Source organism: Vombatus ursinus, unplaced genomic scaffold (genome assembly GCF_900497805.2).
Source record: "Vombatus ursinus unplaced genomic scaffold, bare-nosed wombat genome assembly UNPS02009132.1, whole genome shotgun sequence".
Taxonomy (NCBI): Eukaryota; Metazoa; Chordata; class Mammalia; order Diprotodontia; family Vombatidae; genus Vombatus; species Vombatus ursinus.
In genome coordinates, this window is record NW_020948910.1 from 899059 (window position 1) to 911568 (window position 12510).

At 35.0% G+C, this 12510-nt stretch overlaps 1 protein-coding gene across 1 annotated transcript in view; it reads right to left on the reverse strand.

The window, feature by feature from the left end:
- Nucleotides 1-12510, reverse strand: part of ADGB (androglobin) — a 219694-nt gene that overhangs the window by 68889 nt on the left and 138295 nt on the right. Inside the window, exon 24 of the mRNA XM_027850678.1 lies at nucleotides 10423-10516. Coding sequence (XP_027706479.1) covers nucleotides 10423-10516 — 94 coding nt within the window. The remainder of the gene's footprint in view (nucleotides 1-10422; nucleotides 10517-12510) is intronic.

A 12510-nucleotide genomic window follows, 5' to 3' on the forward strand; every position in this document is an offset into this window, starting at 1 on the left:
AGGATACTGGCCTGCCTGGAAGATAAAATTCTTCTGAGGATACAGTGCCCTATATTGGTTAAGTATGGTCAATTTACTCTTGGCTAAGAATGCCAAAGATGACTTGATTCAATGGAGTAGAAGTAAGATATTGTTAGCCCAGGAACAAAATCTGATCTGTGTATTAGCTTAATCTGCTTTTCATTATTCACAGTGTTATTCTGGTCAGTATTGCTGTACTAAGATAACAATTTCAACTATTTGCTGCCATTTCTCCTAATCATCTAATTTCTCCCTTTAGTGGTCTGATCTGGTATCGTTAGTCATAATACTGCCTCTACATGTTTTCACAGGATAGCAATTAAAGAGATATAAACAGTTGTTAATCATCTAATGAACATGAGAAAGGAGAAAATCATAAAATTCCTTAACCACAAAAAGCAATTGAAGAAAAATAAATAATTTCTCAGTCCTATGTGGCCCCTTTCCCCAATGATGAGGGTAGGTTGGTAGAAAAGGACTACTGTGGATAAGAAAAAGAGTTTTTAGATTGTCTACATGCTTATGTTTAACTCTAGACACTCTAAATGTGAGATTTCTGTCCAATGACCAGAAAACTGTCATACTATGGAAAGAATTAACTACATAAATTAAAGCAAGTTTTAGATTCCATCTTATGCCCATCATATTGACAAAGATGACAAAAGAGGAAAATGGTAAATGCCACAGGCTACAGGAAAAGTAATATTAGTGCTGTGCTGTTAGAGCTGAGAATCAGTCCAGTCATTCTGGAAATCAATTTGGAAATATGTACCAAAAGTTACCAAACTGCAAATGCTTTGGCCCAATCATATCAATCCTATCAGAGAATATTTCCTCAAACTTCATCTAAAGTGGGTACCTAGGTCAACCATCTCTTCATTTCTCCACCACAGTACATTGTTGTGGAGCCAGAAACTCCTCGACAACCCCCCTTCTGATTTTTACCTCCCTTTTTTGTGTCATCTTCCCCCATTAGATCATAAGCTATTTAAAGTCAGGGGCTGTTTTCTTCATATTTGTATCTGCAGCACTTAGCACAGGCCTGGCACATAGTGGGTGCTTGATAAATGTTTATTGACTAGCTGACTACTAGGCCTATTACCCAAAGAAATCAAAGAAAAGAGGAAATCTATATGTACCAAAATATTTTTAACATATCTTTCAGGGTAGCCAAAATTTGGAAACTAAGAGGCTGTCCTACTGGAAATATTATACAAATTAAGGTATATGAATGTTACATGATACTCTTGTGTCATAAGATATGATGAAATCAACAATTTTAGAGGAAATCGGGCATACTTAATGCAGAGCAAAATGAGCAGAGTTAGAAATACAATTTATATGATGATAACATTATAGAGAAAAATAACTTTATTCATCAATGCAATAATAAACTCTGAGTCCAAAAGAATGAAGATGAAATATGCCATTCATCTCCTCCCAGAGAGGTGATGAACTTGGAATACATAGCGTCATATTTCTGGACATGGCTTATTTGGGGATTTCTTTTTTCTGGATTAGGTACATATGAATTGAGTTATTTTTAATGTACTTAATAGAGAGAAGACATTGGGAGGGACGGATTAATTTTAAAAAGTACTTATTTGAAAATTTTAAAATAATAAACTAAGTCAACAAATATTTTAATATTCAATAACTTCAATTTGAAAATGGAAATATTTTGGTGAAAATATTTATAGGGGCACTTCTTGTGGCAGCAAAGACCTGGAAACAAAACAGATCCACATCTACTGGGAAATGGCTAAACAATTTGTGGCACACATGTATAATAGAGAAAAGATTACTATAATGAATATACAGAAGCACAGAAAAATTATATGAACTGATATAGCATGAACTAAGCAGAGGCAAGAAAAAATATACACAGTGACTACAATGTAAATGGAAAGAACAGCAAGTGCATAATTAAAAGAAGATAAAAGAAGACATCTCCCTCTACTCCTTAACAAATATGGGAAGTCCACAGATATGAAACATTACATATATTTGGACTCTTTGTATATATATTGATTGGCTTGGCTTTTTTCCTTTTCTTTCTTCTTTTCCTTTTCAAAATATTTTTTGTAATGGAATGGCAATCAGAGATTAGAAAGGGAAAGGAATACGGAGAAATTTCAGCAATGTAAAAATAAAAGCTATCAATTTTTTTAAACTGTGGACATAGGATATCAAAATAGTATATTAGAAAATATGACTCAGATTTGAGAAATGAAGTCTTGATTTTCACCATTTCCCTGAAATAATTTTTGCCAATGTAAAATAATCACCATAATGAGAAAAGCAAAATAGCCCCAAAACTGACTTAGCCATTGAACACTTGATCTCTTTTTCAGAATGTTAAGTTCTTTGAGGGCATGCCTATCTTCCTTGCTTATACTTATGTCCCCATTGTTTAGCATAATGCCTGGAATATAGTAAGATATTAATTAAAAAATTTTTCATTCATTTCTTGTCAGAGACATGCAACTAAGGATAAATGATTTAGAGCAAAAACTCATTTATTTTAAATATGGAGGAAGGTGCTGGGAAGTTATATAATTATCACCTAATAAAGCAACAAAAAACAATGGAAGCAACAACAGGGCTAAACAAAGTTTTGGTTTTTTTTTTTTGAAGGGTGAGCAACTAGGTGGCACAGAGAGTAGAGCACCAGCCCTGGAGTCAGGAGGACCTAAGTTTAAATCCGGCCTCAGATACTTGACACTAGCTGTGTGACCCTGGGCAAGTCACTTAACCCCAATTGCCTCACAGAAAGGAAGGAAGGAATGAGATATAAATGAGCCACATCATCCCAAGAACATGCAGAGATAAAACTCTGAGGAGAGATGGAAAATAAAATAAAGTTGTTAATATTTCTATAACAATCTACTTCCATCATCTGTAAAAGAGCAATTACATTTGGATTCAATATCTCTGCTGTCAAAGTGTCATATGAAGAGATCAAAATGACACAGCGAGATAATAAGAATAACTGGACAAGATTTTTAAAAAACCAACACTGAGGAAATCCATGTCAAAGGCAATAGGACCTTGAAAGCATTAAGGAAATAATTTTTAAAATATCTTAGGGAGGGAAGGATACCAGAAGGATGAGGGGAAACACCAAGATGACATATGGGGAAAGTCATAAAGAGAAAATTAGTAATTAGAGATCCACATGCCTACTTTTTCATATTTAAAACACTTTTATGAAAATGACCTACATATGCTACATTATCTACAAGGGCTTCTTTGATGAAAATATAAGCAAGGGTCAGACTTTCACAAACAATACTTGACAGATGACATCTTTAAAGAGTTGTAACTGACTGAAATGTTAAGAGAATATCAGATATTTTTGTGGGTTTTTGCTGATCATAAAAAAGGCATTTGACTCAGTAGAATAAAACATGGTCTTAAAGATTGTTCTGGGGAAAAAATCTCTTATCCTTATGTTAAGGTAATAAAATATTCTTTGACAAATGCAATCATAGACATCAATGGCCTTCTGATAATTACAGACAAACACAACACAAAACAGGAAGACGTATGCTAAAGTTGTTTATCACACTTATCAATGTTGCTTTGCACAAAGTTCAAATGGAAAAAACAATTTTTTATAGATTTCCCTCCAGGTGTTTGCCAATGATATTATGCTGATTGAATTAAGCCCCAGAACACTCAGGGTCTCCCTAATGAAATCTCATAATCGTTCATGAAATCTGTTAATAACTTATACAAATAAAACCTAAATGAATAAAAAAAATGCCACTGTCCAGAATATGACCATCCCACTGAGTTAGTACATCAGCATATATTTTTGGGACAAAGCTTAAGATGGACAATGAGTTGGACCTTGAATTAAATAGGAGAAAAAGAGCAATAAGTTTAAAAGTAACTTAAGATATCTTCTGCAATTAGGCAACACAGTGGAGAGAGTACAAGACCTATAGTCAGGAAAATCAGAATTCAAATACAGCCTTAGACACTGTGACTCTGGGCAAATTACCCTCGGTCTGCCTCAGTTCCCTCACCTACAAAACCAGGATAATAATAGCACCTACCTCCCAGAGTTGTTGTGAGGGTCAAATGAGATAATATTTATAAAGTGCTTCATACCCTGCCCAGCACATAATTAAGTGCAAAGGTTATTATTATCATTACTAAAGGAAACCCCAAGTTGGTGCCTTCAAAGCACACAAAAGAACTGGCAAAAAGGCTCTAGCTCATTGGGTCTGATTCTTTGTGGATGTATGGGATATACTAAATAGCACATAGACAAGAATCATGTAAGATGAGAAAGTATGGATTGGTTCCAATCTACACCAAAGGAAAGTATACCTACATCAATGTGATCAGAGAGGCATTACTGAAATACTGAAGTATGAGGTCACAGATACTACTCAAAAGTACAGTCAAGGATGACCTCAAAAACTCCTAATTACTAAAACACACTGAATCTCTCACTACCTCATCTTTCCCTGTGATTGTGCCTTCCTTTCTGCTTCTCTTCATTATCTCTCTTAACATGTGTCTTCGTATGTTACACCTTTCCCTTCCCCCTTTCTCAAAGCCTCTCACCTTTCTCCTTCCATACCTCCCCCAAACCTATTTTTTCCTCTATTTCTTCCTTCACCTGGTCATAATATAAAACTTTGGTAAAATTCTTCATGTTTTTGGTCTTTTTAATTCCTCTAAGAAAAAATCAACACAAAATCAACTAACTTTTTGTTTGTTACCTCAGAATATGACATCATAATTTATACTCGCATTTACATATATTATCTCATTTATAGAAGATAATTTTATTTTCAAATGTTTTTCTTTTCTTACTTTTTGTTCGTTATCTTAGAATACTACATAATATTTTACATTTGTATTTATATGTTATATCATTTACAGAAGATAATTTCATTTCCAAAAGTATTTTTTCCTCCCTGTGGATCAATTATCCTAAAGAACAAAAAGTCTTCTCACTCCTATAACAGACAATGGAGAAATCTCATAGAATCTAATTAAAAGAATTATAGGATTAATAGGACATGGTAGGTCTGGGCAATAAAAATTGTAGTTGAAAATAGACTGATGGCAGGAAAACTCATTGAGAAGCTACTGTAGTAGTTTGATGCCTCAGATTAGGTAAGAGACTGTGAAAATAAAGAGGAGAATACCAGATCTTAAATTGTATTATAAAGCAGCAATCATCAAAACTAGTTGGTACTGGCTAAGAAATAGAGTGGTGGATCAGTGGAATAGGTTAGGTACATAAGACACAGTAGTCAATGACTATAGTAACCTACTGTTGGATAAACCCAAAGACTCTAGGTTCTGGATAAGAACTCACTATTTAACAAAAACTGCTAGGAAAACTAGAAAATATTTTGGCATAAACTAGGCATAGACTAATACCTTATAGTCTATACCAAGATAAAGTCAAGATGGGTACACGATTTAGAGATAAGGGCTGATACTATAAGCAAACTGGGAGAGCAAGGAATACTTTACCTGTCAGATATATGGAGAACGGAAGATTTTATGACCAAACAAGAAATAAAGAACATTATGAAACGCAAAACAGATAATTTTGATTACATTAAATTGAAAAAGTTTTGCACAAAGCCAATGCAACCAAGATCAGAATGGAAGCAGAAAGCTGGGAAACAACCAACATCTCTGATAAAGGCCTCATTTCTCAAATATATAGAGAACTGAGTCAAATTTACAAGAATACAAGTCATTCCCCAATTGATAAATGGTCAAAGGATATGAACAAGCAGTTTTCAGATGGAGAAATTATAGCCATCTACAGTCATATGAAAAAATGCTCTAAATCACTATGGATTAGAGAAATGCAAATCAAAACAATTCTGAGGTACCACAACACACCTATCAGATTTGGCTAACATGACAAAACAGGTAAATGATAAATGTTGGAGAAGATGTGGGAAAATTGGAACACTAATGCATTGTTGATGGAGTTATGAACTGATCCAACCATTCTGGAGAGCAATTTGGAACTATGCCCAAAGGGCTATAAAACGGTGCACCCTTTTGACCCAACAATACTACTTCTAGGTCTGGATCCCAAAGAGATCATACAAATGGGAAAAGGACCCATATATACAAAAATATTTATAGCAGCTCTTTTTGTGGTGGCCAAGAATTGGAAATTGAGGGGATGCCCAACAATTGGGGAATGGCTGAAGAAGTTGTGGTATATGAATGTAATGGAATACTATTGTTGCATAAGAAATGATGAGCAGGCAGACTTCAGAAAAACCTGGAAAGACTCATATGAGCTGATGCTGAGTGAAGTGAGCAGAACCAGGAGAACATTGTACACAATAACAGCAACACTGTACAAGGACTAACTTTGATAGACTTAGCTCTTCTCAGCAATGCAAGGATCTAAGACAACTCTAAAGGACTCATGATGGAAAATGCTATCCACATCCAGAAAAAGAACTACGGAGCCTGAATGCAGATCGAAACATACTATTTGTTCTCTCTTTTTTTTTGTTGTTTTTTTTTTGTTTGTTTCTTCTTTCTTGTGGTTTCTCCCACTTGTTTTAATTCTTCTTTACAACATGACTAATGAGAAAAAAGAACATCCAAAGGCTGTAGTTATAACTGGAAAGCCAACCCCTAAGACATCCAAAAATTGGGTGGCATGCTAAGGTTGCATGCATAGGGACTATGGCTAAAGAGTCCTGCTATCTGTTAGCAAAATCATAGTTTTTACTTAGTAATTTGGAGTTTTTAAATAAAAAAAATTTCAGTAAAAATTATTTTTTTAAATTGCAGAGGAAATGAGGGCATATTGTAAATATGTCAAAAGCTGTCACTCTCTGCAAGTTTGCCAAAGCTGTCACTCTTTGCAGATGACATGATGCTATGCTTGGAGAATCCCAGAGAATCAAGTAGAAAATGCTTGAAATAATGAACAGCTTTGGCAAAGTTGCAGGCTATAAAATGAGTCCACATGAATCATTGGCATTTCTATGTATTGCCAACAGAGCCCAACAGCAAGGATGGAAGGAGAGATTCCATTTAAACTTCCTGTAGACATTATGGAATATTTGGGAGTCTACCTCCCAAAACAAACCCAGGAACTTGATGAGCACAATTACAAAACACTTTTCATGCAAATAAGATCAGATCTGGATAATTGGAAAGGCATCAGTTGCTCATGGGTAGGCCAAGCTGATATGGTGGAAATGGCAATTGTACCTAAGCTAATTTACTTGTTCAGTGCCATGCCAATCAAACTACCAAAAAACTATTTTATAGAGCTAGAAAAAATAATAACAAGATTCATTTGGAAGAACAAAAGGTCCAGAATATCAAGAGAACTAATGCAAAGAAATGCAGGGGAAGGTGGCCTAGCCATTCCAGATCTTAAATTGTACTATAAAGCAACAATCATCAAAACTGCTTGGTACTGGCTAAGAAATAGAGTGGTGGGTCAATGGAACAGGTTAAATATGCAAGACACAGTAGTCAATGACCATAGTAATCTATTATTTGATAAACCTAAAGGCCCCAGCTTCTGGGATAAGAACCTACTCTTTGAAAAAAAAAAAAACTGCTGGGAAAACTGGAAAAGAGTATGGCAGAAACTAGGCACAGACCAAAATCTCACACCATATACCAAAATAAAGTCTAAATGGGTTCATGATTTAGATATAAAGGCTGATACTATAAGCAACTGGAAGGGCAAGGAATAGTTTACCTGTCAGATCTATGGAGAACAGAAGAATTCATGACCAAACAGGAGATAGAGAACATTACAAAAAGCAAAATAGATAATTTTGATTACATTAAATTGAAAAGTTTTTGCACAAACAAAGCCAATGCAGCTAGGATTGGAAGGAGGGTAGAAAATTGGGAAAGAATTTTTACAACGATCTCTGATGGGGGCCTCATTTCTAAAACATATAGAGAATTGAGTCAAATTTATAAGAATACAAACCATTCCCCAATTGATGAATGGTCAAAGGATGTGAACAGACAGTTCTCAGATGAAGAGGTTGAAGCCATCTATGGTCATATGAAAAAATGCTCTAAATCACTATTGATTAGAGAAATGCAAATCAGGACGACTCTGAAGTGCCACATCACGCCTATCAGAATGGCCAACATGACAAAACAGGAAAATGATAAATGTTGGAGATGTGGGAAAATTGGAACACTGGTGCATTGTTGGTGGAGTTGTGAAATGATCCAACCATTTTGGGGAACAGTTTGGAACTATGCCCAAGGGGATATAAAAATGTGCATACTCTTTGAACTAGCAATAGCACTTCTAGGGCTATATCCCAAAGAGATCACACAAACGGGAAAGGGACCTACCTGTACAAAAATATTCATAGCAGCTCTTTTTGTGGTGGCAAAGAGTTGGAAGTTGAGGGGATGCCTATCAACTGGGGAATGGCTGAGCAAGTTGTGGTGTATGAATGTGAAAGAATACTATTGTGCTGTGGGAAGTGATGAACAGGCTGACTTCGGAAGGACCTGGAAAGACTGTGTGGTCTGATGCTGAGTGGGTGAGCAGAGCCAGAAGAACGTTGCACACAATAACAGCCACGTTGCATGATGACTAATATTGATAAACTTAACCCTTCCTGACAATACAAGGATCTAAGACATTTCCAGAGGTCTTTTGATGGAAAATGCCATCCACACCCAAAGAAAGAATTATGGAAGCCAAATTGCTAATTTTTTTCTCTTCTGTTGAGTTTTGTTTCCTCTTTCTGATGGTTCCTCCTATTGGTTTTAATTTCTACTTACAACATCACTAATGTGAAAATATGTTTAATATGAATGTAAATGGATAGCCTATATCAGATTATGCGCTGTCTTGGGGAGGGTGGTGGGGAGGAAGGGGGAGAAAAATTTTAAACTCAAAAGCATATGGAAGTGATTAGTGATAAATCAAAATAAATTAATAAAAAAATAAAAAAATAAAATGCAGAGCAAATGAGGGCATACTGTAAATGAAGAATTAATAGGCTACATTTATATGATCCACTAAGATTTACAAAACACTTTCTTTTCAACAACCCTGAAAAATACTTTAGTGTAAATATTAACATCCCAATTTTAGAGATGAGGAAATAGCTTCAGAGAAATTAAGCATCTGGCCTTTGGTTTCAAAGATAATAAATGCAGGAACCAGGATTTCCTTTTGATGTCAAGTCCAATGCTCCATCATATTGCTTCGATAGTATGAAAAAAGAGCCAAAGGAGGATGTAAATGAACAGATAAAGTAGGCATTAAATCTACTTGGAAGGAAAGGAGAGAGTGACTTGGGGAATATTAATTTTTTTAATATTACTGTATAGGAGTTTTAAAAAGAAGGTAAGACAGGGTTCTGATTCACATGGTAAAGGAACTGGTTAAAGCAATGAGTTATTAGGACAACCTGAAGCAGTAACAGATCAAATGAATCTTTCATCTGACTAAGGGAGAAACCGGTTGGGAGGCTGTAGGTGGTCAAAGGAGACTAGGATAAAGGAAAAAGGGTTGTGGTGGTAACACCGATGCACACAGCATAAGAACATACCTCTTTTTACAAACTGGAAGAGCCTTTACAGTTGGTATAGTCCAAATCTTTTATTTTACAGATGGGGAAACAGAGTTGTAGAAGTAAAGGAGCTTACCTAAGGGTCACACAGTGAGAAGGCAGTAAGACCAAAATTTGAACTCAGGTCCTCTAACTACAAATCCATTGTTTAGAGTCCAGCCTTTATAACTGAAGTTGGGAAAAATCTGCTTCAAACTCTGCCTCCGACACTTAGCAGCTGTGTGATTTTTCATCAAGTTATATAACCTGAGTCTCAGTTTCCTCATCTGTAAAATAAAGGCGTTGAACTAGACGGTTCCTGCAAGCTTTATACGAATGATTCTGTCATACTATAAATTCAACAGAGGGAAGAATAAAAGATTCTTCATTGTCACTTCAACACTTCGAGAAAAATTTAAATATTCCAATGTAACCATGGTGTTTTGTCAAACTGGTTAACTAAATTGGAAACTCAGCTTAATTTTGGTTTTAAAGTGTCTATTAGACTAATACTTGGAGATATACAAATAACAAATACACTGAAATTAAGCTTCTCATTAAATAAAGGTCATCATGTTAGCAACTTATAAATGAAGGACACTGCAATACTCAAAATACCTTTAGGATTGAAATGCAGGAGAGGCTAAAGATATTACTTTTAATATTGGCACCATACTAGTTGAAAATTAGTCTGAATCATTGTGGTACTTCCTCAAATAATTTAAAATAAATATTTAGATAATAAATAATTTAGATAAATATTTTAAGGATTCAGTCATTATAACAAGATGATGCTTGTCAGTACAATATGGAAATGGCTTATGTTGCCTGTTACCTTAAGAGAGAGACTGAATATTGTTCTAAATTTAAATCCAGCAAACTCCAAAGTTTCTGTAGACTGTCTGAAACGTCAATATTTTGCTTTGTGTCTGAAAATAACAAAAAGAAATCAAAGAACTTAAAATCTACAAGGGGCTTATGGGATCATATCATCCAATCCTCTTACCTAATAATTGAGAAAACTGAGATCAAGAGAAGCAGCAACTTGTATGAAGTCAAAGTTCCTTAGTGGCAGAACCAGTACTAGAGCCCCGGTCTCCTAATTCCTAGTACAATATTATACTTGAGTGCATCCTCCCTCACCTTTATTTCATAACTCACAGAATAACATTTGAATCAACCAAATTATTGTAATCAAGGTTTACATGAACAGATCATTTCTTTTCACTAGAGATACAGCATGAATTATCACATCTAAGAAATCAGTCCAATCAACGTGTCATCTAAAGGACATTGTAACTGCAAAAACTAGAAGCAACCTAAATATCCAATAGGGACATGGTTAAATAAATTTTGGTACATTCAGGTAATGAAGTACACATAGTATAATTAAGGTTCAAGACATTCATTTAACAAGTACTTCTTAAACACCTACTATGTGTTTGGCAATGCGTAGATATTGAGGATACAAATAAAAAAACAAAATTATCCCAGTTCTCAGGAAGCTTATATGGCAGCTGAGGAGTGGGGAAAAGAGTATGTATACAGATAATAAGTAAATACAAAATAATTGGGAGGGATGCTAACAGAGATCAGAAAAGGCATGGTATGAAATGGCACTTGAATTGTCTTGAGGGGACCTAGGAATTCTAAAAGGCACAGGTGAGAAGGCAAAGCATTTTAAGTACAGAGATGAGTGTTGGAATGTTGTTTATGAACAATAGAAATTTTTAAAAAGTTTGGTTAGAGTGTAGTATACATGAGGGGGAATAATGTGCAATTACTTTAAAAAGATAGGATTTAATGAGATTTTGAAGGACTTCAAATGACAAATAGATTAATTGGCATATTATCCTAGAGGTGATAGGGAGCTACTAAATTTCCTTGATCAGGAGTGATACAGTCAGACCTCTACTTTAGGAATATTAGTTAGGTAGCTGTGTGGAGGATACAGTGGAGAAGGGAATGATTAGACATAGATCATTTTAAAAACTGTCATGGTAGTATAAACAAAAGGTAGTGAAGGCCTGAACTCAGGCAATAGCAGTGTGACTGGAAAGAAAGGGACACATGTGAAATATGTTGTAGAGGATGAATTTATATTATAGAATGTAACCATTAATTAGATATGAGAGGTGAGTCAAACTGAAAAGTTGAGAATGACTCTGAGGTTGTAAATCTGGGTAGGGAAGTTAGAAAAAGAAGTGGGGAGATGAAGGGAAGAGATAATTCTGCTTTGAATGTATTAAGTTTGAGATGCCTATGGACATCTTAGTATGAGGAACATTTTTATAAATGCTGAAAAATAATATTATGAAGTTTTTCCAGATAACTCTCCATTCTCCATCAGCTGCTCTGCTAGGTTTCTACTCCATGGAACATCATGCCTTTCACTAGGAGAAGCTGATCACATGCTGAATTGACTCAGTTTTGGATACATTCTCAGCTCTGTTTTTGATACTTTTTTGACTCCCTCAGATGCCTCTCCCCTCTGGAGTGCTAGAGGGCAGAACTTCCAAAGCCTTCCTTTATAGAAGACTCTGAACTTTCAGAACTTTCCAGGTAACTCTCCATTCTCCATCAGCAGCTCTGCTTGGTTTTTAGAGCTTAGCACAGTGCCTAGTACATAAGGTAGATGCTTAATTAATGTTTATTGAATTGTACTGAATTGAAATGAAGTAATGCCAAGTGCATGCATGCACACGCACACACACACACACACACTCATATATATATAAAACAAGTACATTCGAACTATAATCATACACATGTAAAAGTAAATACAGAATCTTGATGGAGTCTTTGACTGATAGACTGAAAAAATATGACATTTCATGGGTTGAACTTGCATCTATTTAAAAAGAAATAGTCATAAAGCAAATTTAATTGGTTATACTGATGTTTTATATTATTTACATTAAAT